This window comes from Nerophis lumbriciformis, linkage group LG24, assembly GCF_033978685.3.
Source record: "Nerophis lumbriciformis linkage group LG24, RoL_Nlum_v2.1, whole genome shotgun sequence".
NCBI lineage: Eukaryota > Metazoa > Chordata > Actinopteri > Syngnathiformes > Syngnathidae > Nerophis > Nerophis lumbriciformis.
Window position 1 is genome coordinate 5,405,001 of NC_084571.2, and position 17,500 is coordinate 5,422,500.

Below are 17,500 nucleotides of genomic sequence, written 5' to 3' on the forward strand. Positions count from 1 at the left end.
CACATTTGGGACCTCAAAGACAATAATGTTGAATATTCAATAACATGGCAAATTCTTGCATCCAGCACACCTTACAATAGTGGTAATAAAAGATGCAACCTATGCTTGAAAGAGAAACTGTTTATTATTTACCGTCCAGACCTGTCATCCCTCAACAAGCGCAGCGAAATTGTAACAGCATGCCGCCACAGACGGAAACACCTCCTAGGTAACACATGAGCCAATCACCACGCCCCTACGCCAGCCTGTACCCACCCACTCTGTGCCCTATATAAACCATGGTATGTGAATGCTCCCATTAAAATCTCCTGATGAGTGAGGGAACCCCCCCCTCATGAAACAGGCCTGTAGAGATGAAATAGTCTTGTGATTTTTTTTCCCACACATACATATATTGCGCTCTACTACGGTATCGAGCACTATTTTTTGGATAACCTTATTAAGACATATATATATATATATATTTGTGTTTATATATACCGTTTGGATGAAGAATCAACCGCAAGCCTCATGAAGGGTTAAAACTACGTCTTTTTTGCCATCTCGGGGATGTCAAAGTCAACCAGGCTGTCGGTCCATGGCTACATTTGTTTACTAGCAGGTCAGAGATGCATGAATTATAATCTAGAATTTACTTTTAGCTAGTTTGAGACGAAGCAAAAGCAGCCGCCGGCTCAGTGTGTCAACAATAGCAGCGTAAGCTAGCATTAGCTCACTGCTATCAATGCGCCGCTAAAATAGTCCGTCTGAGTTAGCGCTTATAATAACAAAATCACTCATATTTGGTTAATTTTCAGGTCACGACATGTAAATGAAGTATTGTTGGCGGTTTCTGGATGTTTTTAGAGGGTTTTAAAGGGCGCAATAAAGAACCATCCATCTGTTGAATCAATTGTTAGCTTTTTATTTACGATTTCAAAGCATAAAAAAAGCCAGACATATGTGTTCTTGTCTTACATAAGGATTGTGAAAGATAAACAGCACATATCTTTCCAATTTTTGCATATGTCCGGTATGACTTATCTGATAATACGGTCAGAGTGCAGAAAAGTTACTCCAGTGACGTAGAATCTACGGAAATTGCCGAAGGTATTCTGAGTCAATCAATCAATCAATGTTTATTTAATCACAAGTGTCTCAAAGGGCTGCACAAGCCACAACAACATCCTCGGCTCAGATCCCACATCAAGGCAAGAAAAAACTCAACCCAATGGGTTACAAAGAGAAACCTTGGACTGAAAGGGTTCACAGAGATTGTTAGACGCTAGATGTTCATTTAGCTGCTGTGCAACAATTTTTTTCGAGGATTTTCGAGATAAAGGGAAGGTGGGACACCGGCCGGTAGTCTACCATGATGTCAGGATCGAGGTGAGGTCTTTTTGAGCAGAGGATGAGTAACCGCTTTTTTGAATGCTAGAGGTACAGTGCCAGAGGGAAGTGATAAGTTTATCATATTTAGCACTGATGGTGCTAATATCACAAACAGCTCCTGGATAAGTTTCCCAGGAAGTGGGTCAAGCAGGGTCCATAATCAACATTTCCGTTTTCTTAGCGTTAAGATGCAAAAAGTTGCCGGACATCCATTGTTTCATTTCATTAAGACACGCCTCCAGGTGACTACAATCTGGCATGATGGTCCACTTTAGGGGCATGTAGAGTTGGGTACCAGTGAAAGCAAACACTTTTTTTGCGTATGATGTTGCCTACAGCAGCATATGCACAATGGACCAGGCAGGGCCAAGCACCGAACCCTGTAGGATGCCGCATGTTACCTTAAAGTACCAGTAGAATGGAAAAACAAGTTGCCTCTATATTGAAGTTATTATCATATATACAGTGGGGCAAAAAAGTATTTAGTCAGCCACCAATTGTGCAAGTTCTCCCACTTAAAATGATGACAGAGGTCTGTAATTTTCATCATAGGTACACTTCAACTGTGAGAGACAGAATGTGAACAAAAAATCCAGGAATTCACATTGTAGGATTTTTGAATAATTTATTTGTAAATTATGGTGGAAAATAAGTATTTGGTCAATAACAAAAATTCAACTCAATACTTTGTAATATAACCTTTGTTGGCAATAACAGAGGTCAAACGATTACTATAGGTCTTTACCAGGTTTGCACACACAGTAGCTGGTATTTTGGCCCATTCCTCCATGCAGATCTTCTCGAGAGCAGTGATGTTTTGGGGCTGTCGCCGAGCAACATGGACTTTCAACTCCCTCCACAGATTTTCTATGGAGTTGAGGTCTGGAGACTGGCTAGGCCACTCCAGGACTTTCAAATGCTTCTTACGGAGCCACTCCTTCGTTGCCCAGGCGGTGTGTTTGTGATCATTGTCATGCTGGAAGACCCAGCCACGTTTCATCTTCAAAACTCTCACTGATGGAAGGAGGTTTTGGCTCAAAATCTCATGATACATGGCCCCATTCATTCTTTCCTTAACACGGATCAGTCGGCCTGTCCCCTTAGCAGAAAAACAACCCCAAAGCATGATGTTTCCACCCCCAAGCTTCACAGTAGGTATGGCGTTCTTGGGATGCAACTCAGTATTCTTCTTCCTCCTAACACGACGAGTTGAGTTTATACCAAAAAGTTCTATTTTGGTTTCATCTGACCACATGACATTCCCCCAATCCTTTGCTGTATCATCCATGTGCTCTCTGGCAAACTTCAGTCTGGTGCAGGTCTACAATTCTTTTCCTGGTGTCCTTTGACAGCTCTTTGGTCTTGGCCATAGTGGAGTTTGGAGTTTGACTGTTTGAGGCTGTGGACAGGTGTCTTTTATACAGATAACGAGTTCAAACAGGTGCCATTAATACAGGTAACAAGTGGAGGACAGAAGAGCTTCTTAAAGAAGAAGTTACAGGTCTGTGAGAGCCAGAGATCTTCCTTGTTTGAAGTGACCAAATACTTATTTTCCACCATAATTTACAAATAAATTCTTTAAAATTCCTACAATGTGAATTCCTGGATTTTTTTTTCACATTCTGTCTCTCACAGTTGAAGTGTACCTATGATGAAAATTACAGACCTCTGTCATCATTTTAAGTGGGATAACTTGCACAATCGGTTGCTGACTAAATACTTTTTTGCCCCACTGTATATCTGATTCATGACTCCAAAAGGCTTCCAAAGTTTGCGAGTGAATAGCTATTATCAAAATAGTATCAATCTCATGAAAATTCCCAAGCCATTTTGAGAGTTAATGAGCAAGCCGGTCACATGATCCGTGACATAGAGGTAGGGACCACAGATCCCTTCTCCATCAACAACAATGTTAATCAAGCAGACTTTGTGAGCTCCAGCAACGATTAGTTGGGGGAAAATTGTGACCCAGAACTTTATATTTTTTATCTCAAACACAAAGAGGATGAGCAATAAAACTTAGAGGCCAGCAATAGCATAATTGCTAATGACTAACCATATTATATCATAATAAAACAAACACTGTAATATTTTCACTCTCGCTGGGGTGCCGACCGACGGGACGCTCACATAATCCCGTTTAGATGAAGAATCAATCGAAGGGTTAAAACTACGTCTTTTCTGACATCTCGTCAAAGTCAACCAGCCTGTCGGTCCATGGCCACATTTGTCTACTACCAGGGGAGGAATGCATTAATTATAATCTAGAATTTACTTTTAGCAAGTTTGAGACGAAGCAGAAGCAGCCGCTGACTCAGTGTGTCAACAATAGCATTAGCTCACTGCTATCAATGTGCCGCTAAAATAGTCCGTCTGCGTTAGCGCTTATAATAACAAAATCACTCATATTTGGTTCATTTTCAGGTCACGACATGTAAATGAAGTATTGTTGGCGATGTCTGGATGTTTTTAGAGGGTTTTATGGGCGCAATAAAGAATCTTCCATCTGTTGACTAAATTAATAACTATTTATTTATGTTTTCGAATGCACAAAAAAAGCCAAACATTGTTGTTCTTGTCTTACATTAGGATTGTGAATGATAAACAGCACATCTCTTTCCAATTTTTGCGTATTTCCGCTAAGACTGATCTGAAAATACGGTCAGAGTGCAGAAAAGTTACTCCAGTGACGTAGAATCTACGGAAATTGCCGAAGGTATTCGGAGTCTATCAATCAATCAATCAATCAATCAAAGTTTATTTATATAGCCCTTAATCACAAGTGTCTCAAAGGGCTGCACAAGCCACAACGACATCCTCGGTCGGCTCAGATCCCACATCAAGGCAAGAAAAAACTCAACCCAATGGGTTACAATGAGAAACCTTGGACTGAAAGGGTTCACAGAGATTGTTAGACGCTAGGTGTTCATTTAGCTGCTGTGCAACAATTTTTTCGTGGATTTCCGAGATAAAGGGAAGGTGGGACACCGGCCGGTAGTTTACCATGAGGTCAGGATCGAGGTTAGGTCTTTTGAGCAGAGGATGAATAATCGTTTTTTGAATGCTAGGGGAAACAGTGCCAGATGAAAGTGATACATTTATATTATTTAGCACTGATGGTCCTTGATAAGGCGACTTGTCCAGGGTGTACGCCACCTTCCGCCCGATTGTAGCTGAGATAGGCTCCAGCACCCCCCGCGACTCCGAACGGGATAAGCGGTAGAAAATGGATGGATGGATGGAGGGTCCTTGATAAGTTTCCCAGGAAGTGGGTCAAGTAAACATGTTTGTTTTGTCCCATTTACACATTTTTTTAGTGGAATATTCAAAATGGCCGACTGAATTTGTGGCATTTTGTGATATTCAGATGGTATTTTTCTGTGGATTGCAAATACAATTGAATATGGTTTGATGGATACAACAAAGTCAACTTGTTGTTTAACGATACTGGCACTTTAACATACTCTGAGGTCACATACCGAACTTGCAGCATTTTTCTTTTGCGCTTGTTTTCGATCCTGCAGCGTTTATGTAATTGCAGCATTTTTAATTAGCAGCCATTTTTCCCCCCCCAGTTACTTGTGTTTTATGATGGTTTGAGATCATTTCATCACCCGTCTGTCCCTTAGGGGAGCGTTTAACAGCAGATCGTCCGCACGTCCTCCGAATGTTGAGCACCTTTAAAAATCTAACGAGCATCTCTTGGGACATCAGCTCGATGCAGCGGAGGACGCTTTGAGGGGACCCAAAAAGAAAAAAGAAGACAATATTAGTTTTTCTTCTTAGTCGAAATTAAATTGCAATTTGCTCGCTCGCATCCTGCAGCGCCTTTGGAAATGATTCAAAAAGCTAAAAATGTTTTAACACCTGAAGGCATCCTAGATTCTCTGGCTTATTTTTTCCTTGGCTGAGTTTCCTCGCAGTCGAGCCTTCACAGGCCCCCCCACCCACCACCACCCACTTCCTGCTCCACATTCGGAGGCGACGGTGGCACCTCTCCAGGAGTTGGTGTGTGTGTTTGTCACACCAAGCTTTGGCCACACACACACACACACACACACACACACACACACACACACACACACACACACACACGCTCATATATATAACCGAGTGAAAGATTTAAGAGTCACCCAGTTGAACTTTAGTTTTACACTCACTCAATTATTGACAATTACAAGCGTGTTACTGCAGCTTGTATTGGAAAGACAACACAGTGCAGCCAATAATAAAACCATAACAGACACAAATTATTTTCTATCCAATCAGAGCGCTCGTTCTCATTAGGGTCTGAGCTGGAGCCTATCCCATCCAACACGTCGCTAGACAATCACAGGATACATATGTCATGACTTGGTCTTGAGAGTTTGCTTTTCCAGGATGCAACGGAAAGTTGGCACGGGCGAGACGGGAATGGAGGTACATGATTTATTTAAACTATCAAAAAAAGGAATAAATGAAAACGCGCACAGTGGCGGAGAATAAACTATGAAAAACAAAAGGACTATAAACATGGAACCAAAACTTACTGTGACAAGGGACATGAAGCAGGATCATAGAGGAATGGACAGAGCATAAATGTGGTGCGGTATGGGGTGCGAGGTCGTCAGAAAAACAAACTGAAAAACACTGAACTTAAATACTACAGACAGGATTAACGAAAACAGGTGCGTGACTCAAGACGTGAAACAGGTGCGTGACGTGACAGGTGAAAACTAATGGTTGCTAGGGTGACAAGACAAGGGAGTGAAAAGCCAGAAACTAAACAAAACATGACTTAAAACAAAACATGATTACACAAACATGACAGAGCCCCTCCCTTAAGGACAGATACCAGATGTCCATAAAAATTAACAAGAGTCATGGGAGGGCGGGAGGGGGACGGGTCGGTAGACTGGTGAGGGCGGTCGTGCTGGAGGCTGTGGCTTGACAGGTCGGTAGACTGGTGGTGGCGGCCGTGGGGGAGGCTGTGGCTTGGCATGGTGATGCCGAGCCACCCCACCAACACAGCTCCCGACCCCAGCCCCCCCCTCAAGGGGCGGATACCAGACGCGCTCCCTGCGGTCTGGAACTCTCTGTAGGGGTGGGCAGAAACTTCCCCATTAAATTGTCCAAATTGTCTTTCTTGTACCTGGGATTGAGTGGGTGAAAAAAATTTGTTTTGTGTCTTGGGTGTGGCTTGAGTCCTGGGGAGCGGGGAATCAAAAGAAAAAGAATTCAGAAAAAAAAAATCCTAGTTTTTGACGTCATCAGGGCGAAGCCGGGCTGGCTGCTGCTTGCTTCCGCCCGGAGGGGGAGGGGCATGTGAGAGCGGCGTGCCCTGCAGGCTCGCGGAAGTTCTTCCTGACGTCCTTCGTCTTTGGCGGCGCTTCCGCGGCTGAGGTGACGCTGTGTCGTCCTGGGACCAAATGAAGTCTCTATACTCCATGGAGGAGTAGCGCCGCGTTTCCTCCTCCATCGCGCACAGGACCGCCCAAGAAGCCTCGTCGAAAATGTCCAACTCAGGTGCGGAAAAGCGGGTCTGCTGACGACCTACTGTCATGACTTGGTCTTGAGAGTTTGCTTTTCCAGGATGCAACGGAAAGTTGGCACGGGCGAGACGGGAATGGAGGTACATGATTTATTTAAACTATCAAAAAAGGAATAAATGAAAACGCGCACAGTGGCGGAGAATAAACTATGAAAAACAAAAGGACTATAAACATGGAACCAAAACTTACTGTGACAAGGGACATGAAGCAGGATCATAGGGGAATGGACAGAGCATAAATGTGGTGCGGTATGGGGTGTGAGGTCGTCAGAAAAACAAACTGAAAAACACTGAACTTAAATACTACAGACATGATTAACGAAAACAGGTGCGTGACTCAAGACGTGAAACAGGTGCGTGACGTGACAGGTGAAAACTAATGGTTGCTATGGTGACAAGACAAGGGAGTGAAAAGCCAGAAACTAAACAAAACATGACTTAAAACAAAACATGATTACACAAACATGACAACATAAAGACGAAATAACGAAATAAGTCGACTAAATATTGCTGGCACATTTTCACATCACTGTTATTTTCATTTTGTCTATAACGTAAAACGCCCACCTCAGCAAATGCAATCATCAAATTTGCACAACTGGCCGTGATGTGTTTGAGAAAAGTGAGTAAAAATCCAAATTTGAGCGCAGATGCTCCTTTAGCTGAATTGGGATGGCGGGTTTGTTTCACGCGTGCCACCACAGATAAACTGCGATTAATCGTGATTAATCAAACTTCAGAAGAGTGATTAATCCAAAGGAAAAAAAAATGTTTGTCAGCACAATTAGAAATACAAATATACCGTATTTTTCGGACTATAAGGCGCACTTAAAATCCTTTCATTTTCTCAAAACTCGACAGTAGAGATGTCCGATAATGGCTTTTTTGCCGATATCCGATAATGGCTTTTTTGCCGATATCCGATATTGTCCAACTCTTAATTACCGATTCCGATATCAACCGATACCGATATATACAGTCGTGGAATTAACACATTATTATGCCTAATTTTGTTGTGATGCCCCGCTGGATGCATTAAACAATGTAACTTTACCATGAATTGATTAAGGTGGACCCCCGACTTAAACAAGTTGAAAAACTTATTCGGGTGTTACCATTTAGTGGTCAATTGTACAGAATATGTACTGTACTGTGCAATCTACTAATACAAGTTTCAATCAATCAATCAAAAACAAGCTTTTCCAAAGTAAGAGAACAACTTCAACTCCAGTTATGGAAAAAAGTGCCAACATGGCACTGCTATATTTATTATTGAAGTCACAAAGTGCATTATTTTTTTTAACATGCCTCAAAACAGCTTGGAATTTGGGACATGCTCTCCCTGAGATAATCCTAATACCCACTACAACTATGGGAAATACTATACTTTGACTTTCACAAAGTGCATTACTTTTATTTTATTTTTAAACATGCCTCAAAACAACAGCTACAAAAACAATGAAGGCACACAGCTTCAGTCCAGAGTATACTAGAGCCCCCAATAATGTTGCCCGGGTGGAAATCGGGAGAAATTCGGGAGAATGGTTGCCCCGGGAGATTTTCGGGAGGTGCACTGAAATTCGTGAGTCTCCCGGGAAAATCGGGAGGTTGAAACCGATACCGATAATTTCCTTAATGTACGAAATAATTTTGTTTGTGCTTACCGATCTCGAAGCTATTTTATTTGGTACGTGGTGAAATGGTAATTGTGACCAGTAGATGGCAGTCACACATAAGAGATACGTGTAGACCGCATTATGACTCAGGTAAACAACACCAATATTTTATATGTTCCATGTATTGCACACAGCGCTCAAAAATCGATCAAAATGTTTTAGTACGACTTTGGTAAGCTATGAAGCCGCACCGCTTGAAGGATTGTACTGTGCTTCAACATAGGAGTATTATTATGGTGTGTGTATAAGGTAAGACATTATCTGCCGTTTTGTTTCGCAATATTATGCAAAAGCAACTTTTCTTACCTTCTGGTACTTGCTGATCTGTATTTGGGATCTGCATAAATCTTGAAAAATTGCGCGCATAGTCGATAAGCTTCTTCTTTTTCTCTATCTTCTTGTTATGGGACATTCATCCTCCACTGTTGCCATTTCTAATATAAAGTAGCGTAAAGTTCTAACTTATGTCTGGCAGTAAACTCGCCATGAAAGCGCTAAAACATACCGGTGTAGTGAGTTTACATTATTCACCCAAGGAACTTTAGTTATTAGAGAGTTCCGGTCAGACGGTTTTTCACGGGACACATTTCCGGCGTTGTTGTTGCACTAGTGAGCCACGGATGAGGAGAAGCTGCTCCGTTATTGATTTAAGTAAAGTCTGAATGTCATTAATGTGGGCTCTGAACCGAGGATGGCGTTGTGGCTTGTGCAGCCCTTTGAGACACTTGTGATTTAGGGCTGTATAAATAAACATTGGTTGACATTGATTGATTAAAAGAGTTAGCTCCATCTTTTGACACTTCTTCCAATCCTGTCCTTGCACGCTACACCGCTACAACAAAGATGACGGGGAAAAGACGCTGCCGAAGGTGAGGCACGTAAATAAGACCGCCCACAAAACGGCGCATCCGGAAGCGACTGTCAGAAAGCAGCTTGAAGATGATCTGTAAAACATAATTTATGCAACATTTTGACCGAAGAACCGCCATTACATGCGTTTCCAATTTAGAAAAAAATAATCATAATATGACCCCTTTAATCAGGTGCGCCTTTTGTATGAACATAAACCTGACTAGACCCGCTCATCGGCAGTGCGCCTTATAATCCGGTGCGCCCGGAAAATATGGTACTTCATTCTGTTGCTTTTTTTTGGTCATTTTTTTTTTAAATGTCAGAGACAAAGCAGCACCCGCTGCTCGTTAAGAAGAGCAATACGTACTTTCAGTCTCGCCAAACGTCGTTTAACTAGATTTGCCGCTAGTTACTTTTTTGAAAAGAAGTATAGCAAACCCTCGTTCAACTCTGGTAATTGATTCCGGGCCTGACCGTGGTAATTTAATTTCCACAAAGTATTAATACGTATATTTTCATAGTTAGACCCTCGTTTAACTCTCGGACCGTGGTAAATACATTTCCACAAAGTAGGAATGATTATTTTTTGTTATAATTATTATCATTTATGTTATCATAAATGGAGAATTTTTATAGTTGGAGCATTAAAAACGGTTTACGGCCTTTTAAATACTTTTAACATTATGAGAACCCTTTATACCACTCATTTTAGCTCAGAGGCCGCATGGAGGAAAATCTTTTCCCACGCGGATCGGACTGATAAAATCATGGCATAATCATTTAAACTTCAAAATTGTTTTCTATGTCCTACTTAGAACAAGCACATTCTGAAAATGTACATATTACAACACTTCAAGTAAGTTGAAAATTCTGAGTAAAAAATTGGTGCCGTTTCAAAATGCCATGAAGAACACAAAGAACTTAGACTTTGTCACAGTGTTTTTACAAAGCCATTCAACTGTAAACACTTCCTGTTTAGCACTCTCATGTTGGCAGTTCACCATTAGAGCTGCGTTTGGAAAAGCAACGCAGTATTTCCTCAAACCGCCACATGTGTGACATCCACAACTGCCACATAACATTCATTTATCATCATTCAAATATTACAATTATAATATAATCAAAACAATTGTCAAAATTACACCATAATAGGTCAATTAAAGGTAACATAATTACAAACTTAGCCAATGTGAACATAATAGATCTAAGCATAAAATACAACAAAAAACAATTGTAGAAACACATGTTTACAATGGAGTTCAGGGTGCACATTGCGCCGTCAACAAATTGTGAGCATTGCAAGGAATTCTAACTACAAAGATGATGCATCTGACCATGCATTTTACCATGAATTGACCCCGACTTAAACAAGTTGAAAAACCTATTCGGGTGTTACCATTTAGTGGTCAATTGTACGGAATATGTACTGTACTGTGCAATCAATCAAATCAAATCAAATCAACTTTATTTATAGAGCACATTTAAAATTTACCACAGGGGTAGCCAAAGTGCTGTACAATGAGCAGGTTAAAAGATAAAACGAGTACCGAGCAAACACAACGCAACACAAACAGAACACGATAAAAAATAAATAATTAAAATAGAATTAATAAAAACATAAAAACATAAAAACAGTATCACAGCAGGTGTATTATGGGGCGCCATTGCAGGATGGATATCACTCAGTGTTAAAAGCCATGGAATAAAAGTATGTTTTTAAGAGAGATTTAAAAACAGGAAGAGAGGAGGCTTGTCTAACACTCAGGGGTAGGTCGTTCCAGAGCTTGGGAGCAGCAACGGCGAAAGCTCTGTCACCTCTAAGCTTCAGCCTTGTGTCAGGGACCGTCAACAGCAGCTGATCGGCTGATCTTAAGGATCGGGTGGGGCAGTAAGGCTGAAGGAGGTCGGAGAGATAGGTTGGCGCGAGGTTGTTTAGACATTTAAAAACAAATAAAAGGAGTTTAAAATGTATTCGGTAACGCACAGGGAGCCAGTGAAGGGACGCTAAAATAGGGGTGATGTGCTCACGTCTGCGGGTCTGTGTTAGCAGACGAGCAGCAGAGTTCTGCACGAGCTGCAGGCGGGCGAGGGAGGCCTGGCTAATGCCAACATACAGGGCATTACAATAATCAAGACGAGTCGAGATAAAAGCGTGGATTAATTTCTCAAGATCATGTCTTGATAGAAGCGGTTTCACTTTCGCTATTTGGCGTAATTGATAAAAGCTTTTTTGAACGACGCTGCTGATTTGTTTTTCGAATTTAAAAACTGAGTCAAACTTTACCCCCAGGTTTGTGACAGAGTCGCTGAGATACGGGGTCAGAGTGCCGAGGTCAACGTTGGGGGAGGGAGAGCGACTTGGACCGAACAACATAACTTCTGTTTTATCTTCATTTAGGCTCAGGAAGTTAGCTGAAAGCCAGACTTTGATGTCGTGCAGGCAGTCAATAAGACGTTGAACCGTGTTATTTTGTGCCATGGGAAAATAAATCTGGCAATCATCGGCATAAAAATGAAATGCAATACTGTACTTCCTAAAAATAGAACCAAGGGGGAGAAGGTAAAGCGCAAATAAAATTGGGGCAAGGATTGAGCCCTGGGGGACCCCATGTGGTAAAGGAGCTGTGGACGACATAAAACTGTCTACTTTTACACAAAAACTCCTGACGGTCAGGTATGACCGGAACCAGTTGAGGGCGGCGCCCTTAATGCCCACACAGTTCTCAAGACGAGTGATTAAGGTGGCGTGGTCGACGGTGTCGAACGCAGCAGACAGATCTAAAAGCACCAGGACAACATATTTACCAGAATCAGTGGACAGGAGGATATCGTTAAAAACTTTTAGAAGCGCTGACTCTGTGCTGTGGAGGGCTTTAAAACCGGACTGGAACAGCTCAGTGATACCATTATCCTCTAAGAAGGGCAACAACTGACTGTAGACAACCTTCTCTAATATACAATCTACTAATAAAAGTTTCAATCAATCAAAACTGTCTTCGTTACAACATTTAAAATGATCTGATTATGATAACTGCTGTCCAGTTGTTATATCTTGTTTTATTATCGCATTTCTGAATCTCATTTGCACGCATGATATTAAGTTGCAAATGCGGTTCCAAGTCCAACATGTTAGAAGGCAGAATTGTATGGTACGGCATGGTGTGTTGTTTTTTTTGTGCCCTAAAAGTGTTAATACTGTAAGTATTGTACTTACCACACACCAGCGGTTTGATTGTAACGCGCATCTTAGTTGTAGTTTTTAGTAAGAAATTTGGATGTGTTGAAATCGCCATGTAAAATCGCTAATTAGTGGCATGTCAATAGCAAAGCCAATGTTTATTAGCATCAAGTTAGCACATTTTTGGAAAAGCGGCGGGCATTTTTTAAATCAATTTCTTTGTTGGCATTGAAAATTGCAACATTACCTAGAGGTAGTTTGGCTGACTTAACGCTCAGTGCTGCTGGAGTGATCGCCAAGTGTTGAAGTCGGCACTTGGGCGTGACGTCAAACAAGGTACGGTAACATGGCACTGTTGGATTTTACATGAATCGTTGTCCGGTTGGAGTAACAAGATGCGGTCAGAGACAAAAAAAAAAGTACCAGATTTGGTAGCGATACCTTTGCAGGCGTGTTTAGTTTGTTGCTGTAGCCAGGAAGTAGCCTTTGCCACTAAGTGGAATGTGACAGTCTTGTCTTTTTATGAGTCCTATAAAGTGTTTATATTGTAAAAACACCAGTTTTCATTACCAAATTTGGAGGTGTTGAAATCGCCATGTAAAATCGCTGATGTCAATAGCATGTCAATGTAAATTAGCATTAGCTTTTCAGCGCTTTCTGTCTGGCATGGTTGCTTTGTTAGCATGGAAAATTACAACATTACTTAAAAGGAAGTCCGACCTGGCATCAGGTGCAGCAACGGTATGGAAATATGTTACTGTTTGACCGAGGGAATTCAGTCGGTGCTTACAAGATCAAAGTACCAAATTCAGTACCCAAAAGTAAAAGTGTGCGTAGTCTTTAGGAATTAACGTTGCGTTCTGTCCCCCCGCAGGTCATCAAGTCAGACACCTTCAAGCACCTGAGGCACCTGGAGATCTTGCAGCTGTCCAAGAATCAGATCCGTCAGATCGAAGTGGGCGCGTTCAATGGCCTCCCCAACCTCAACACGCTGGAGCTGTTCGACAACCGCCTCACGCTGGTGCCGTCGCACGCCTTCGAGTACCTCAGCAAGCTGCGCGAGCTGTGGCTGCGCAACAACCCCATCGAGACGCTGCCGGGCTACGCCTTCCACCGCGTGCCCTCGCTGCGGCGCCTGGACCTGGGCGAGCTCAAGAAGCTGGATTTCATCTCGGACGCCGCCTTCGTGGGCCTGGTCAACCTGCGCTACCTGAACCTGGGCATGTGCGGCCTGAAGGATATCCCAAAGCTGACGGCGCTGGTGCGTCTGGAGGAGCTGGAGCTGTCGGGGAACCGCCTGGAGATCATCCGACCCGGCTCCTTCCAGGGCCTGGTGGCCCTGCGGAAGCTGTGGCTCATGCACTCGCAGGTGTCGGTCATCGAGCGCAACGCCTTCGACGACCTGAAGAGCCTGGAGGAGCTCAACCTGTCGCACAACTCGCTGCACTCGCTGCCGCACGACCTCTTCACGCCACTGCACCAGCTGGAGCGCGTGCACCTCAACCACAACCCGTGGGTGTGCAACTGCGACGTGCTGTGGCTCAGCTGGTGGCTGAAGGAGACGGTGCCCAGCAACACCACCTGCTGCGCCCGCTGCCACGCCCCGCCCTTCTTAAAGGGCAAGTACATCGGCGAGCTGGACCAGAGCCACTTCACCTGCTACGCGCCCGTCATCGTGGAGCCGCCCACCGACCTCAACGTGACCGAGGGCATGGCCGCCGAGCTCAAGTGTCGCACCAGCACCTCCACGACGTCGGTCAACTGGATCACGCCCAACGGCACGCTGATGACGCACGGCTCGTACCGCGTGCGCATCTCTGTGCTGCACGACGGCACGCTCAACTTCACTAACGTGACGCTGCGCGACACGGGCCAGTACACCTGCATGGTGACCAACGCCGCCGGCAACACCACCGCCACCGCCGTCCTCAACGTCACCGCCGCCGACGTCAGCGTCAACTACACCTACTTCACCACCGTCACTGTGGAAACCGTGGAGACGCCCGGGGAGGAGGAGTCGGCTTTGGTGGCCATCAACCAGACCTTCATCCGGGTCCTCCCCGGCCCCACGTCCTCGGGGCACCTGTGGCCGGACGGCGCACCAACCACCGCCTCCTCCCTGTCCATCGACTGGTCCTCCTCGTCACCCCGCGCCACCCGGCCCACCTTCACCGTGCCCATCACCGAGCCGGGCTTCTCAGGCCTGGACGACGTGATGAAGACCACCAAGATCATCATCGGCTGCTTCGTAGCCATCACCTTCATGGCGGCCGTGATGCTGGTGGTCTTTTACAAGCTGAGGAAGCAGCACCAGCTGCACAAGCACCACGGCCCAGCCCGCGCCATCGAGATCATCAACGTGGAGGACGAGCTAGGGGGCGGCTCCGCCGGCAGGAGCGGCGGAATCTCAGGGGGTTCTAGCAGCGGGATCGGCGGCGGCCAGAGTCTGCGGCGGCACCACTCGGACGTGGTCAACCTGCCCAGCCTAACCCGGTCCGAGCACCTCAGCTACTACAAGACCCACCACTTCAACAACAACATGGTGGGTCTGGGCATGGGCCTCAACAACAACAACAACCCCCTGCCGTGCTCTCAGAACATGACCATGTCCTGCTCCCAGGTGCCCGCCGGCGCCACCGGCACGCTGCCCACGCCGGTGCCGCTCCCTCAGCTCAGCCTGCACAGCTCTCTGAAGGGCCTCATGGCCAAAGGGCAGAACGAGCCGCTGCTCTTCAAGAGCGGCTCCAAGGAGAACGTGCAAGAAACTCAAATCTGAGCACACCTGGAGCAAGTAGGTCATAGGTGGGGGGTGCGGAGACTAGCGGGAGCGAGTAGCCGGCACGGCGGCGGCTGGCACGCGCCGCTCAGGTGACAACCAGCTCTCGTCTTTGCCAAAGTCCCGAATCAAGCCAACACAGCGGAAGCTTGTTTCTACGAATGTGGAATATTCCTACGTCGTGCGGGGTTTTCCCGCCGGATCGTCACAAGGAAGCGCGACTTCGTGGACAAACCGGATTTACAAAGTAACACGACGAAGGGGGGAAAAAAGGGACTGAAAGTACATATTATATATACCGTAAATATATTTTCACCGGAAGAAATAAATTATAAAGAGTCTTTATGGAGCGTTTAGAAGATGTGAAGAATATATTTAAAGATGTTTTTCAAGATGGCCGCTCCATCCAAACTCAATCGTTTTCTTTTTGTAGCCACAAAGGTTTGGTGGCACAAACAGGGTCAGGGGCAGAGTGCTGTGTAGCATCAATAATAACAATACAAATAATAATAATAAAAAGAAGAAGAAGCATCCTAATGAGAATAACAAAGCTCACAGTGTACATATTCCTAAAAAAAAGCTGCTCTCTAATCACAAGCGTTCACGTTAGCGTTAGCATCATGGTTGTTATGATCACCACTTTTATTTTCTTTCTACGCCGACGTTGTTGTTTTTTTGTTTTTTTTTTACTGATCTGTCGGACGCTGCGATCGCCTCCCAAAATGGCTTCCCGGGCGCGGGAGCTGTGTGAGGATTATTCACGCGTCTCAGTGTTGTCAGCGGCGCTCGGACAAAAAGACTCGCCGCGATCACGGGAGGGTGGATACTATTTTTTTTTTTATTCCTACAGAAAAAAAAAAAGACAATGCAAAGAAAAAATATAGAAACTTACAAATCTCTTTTAAAAGAAAAAATATTATTATTATGACGAGTGTTTCTTTTTCTTTGTTTTTTTATCTAGTTAGATTTTTATTTGCCTTTTTTAACTCAAGTGTTCTATTTCTTGTAATATTGTTCTTGTTATTCTAATTAGATGATTTTAATTATTCCCATGTTCTGTTAGCCGAGGTCACTTTGGAAATTAAAAAACTGGCACAAAATTTGATGGATATTTTGTATGCTTGTTTTACTCAACCTGGGCGTCTGAGGCGGGTGGGCACCTTTTTGCTTTCCGCCTCCACGCTTTACGAGCCGCTGAATGTCAGCGCCATCAAGTCGCTGGTACAGTATGTCTCCGGCCTGTCGCCATGACGACTCCCTAATGCCGCTAACGGCAGCGCGTCAGTCTCCGGCAACCTAAACGCCGTCGCCTCGCCGCCCCTCCCCTCCCCTAAACCTCTGCATCCTGTCATCAGGTCTCCTTGGCAACTGTTGCTGCTGCGACAGTCCTTATCAAGATGGCTTCAGAAAAAACAAGGCTCTCTCCAAGAATTTAGCCCCGCCCCCCTGGCCGCCGATTGGTCGTGGCGGTAGCTCATTAGTGTCTTTAATGTACCTTTGCACCACCAGCGGCCGCCATCTGTGAATCATGGGTTTCATTTGCTTCCACGCTTTTCATTTGCTGCCGCCCCACACTGTTGTGTGCATGCACCTGCACTGCTGATTAACACACACACACACACACACACACACACACACACACACACACACACACACACACACACACACCACATCCTACATGCTGGGTCCATATTGCCAACATATTTTAGTATTTGTGTGTCACAAAAGCTATTGTTCCCTTATACGAATGTGCATATATATATATATATATATATATATATATATATATATATATATATATATATATATATATATATATATATATATATATATATATATATATATATATGCATACATATATATGCATACATATATATGTATGCATATATATGCATATATATACATGCATTTCGATGTATATATACGCATATATATCTATATATATGCATATATATCTATATGCATATATACTGTATGTATATATGTGTATATATATGCACATATATATATGTGTGTATATATACGTATGTTTATATTTATGTATGTATGTGTATATATACATATGTATATATATACATATATGTATATATATACGTATATGTATATATAGTACATAC

The 17,500-nt window shown here is 43.8% G+C and overlaps 1 protein-coding gene across 1 annotated transcript in view; it reads left to right on the plus strand.

Annotated features, from left to right (window-relative positions):
• Nucleotides 1-16,952, plus strand: part of lrrc4ba (leucine rich repeat containing 4Ba) — a 166,609-nt gene extending 149,657 nt beyond the window's left edge. The window contains exon 3 of the mRNA XM_061981393.1: nt 13,482-16,952. Coding sequence (XP_061837377.1) covers nt 13,482-15,383 — 1,902 coding nt within the window. The 3' untranslated portion in view covers nt 15,384-16,952. The remainder of the gene's footprint in view (nt 1-13,481) is intronic.
• Nucleotides 16,953-17,500: the final 548 nt, after the last annotated feature.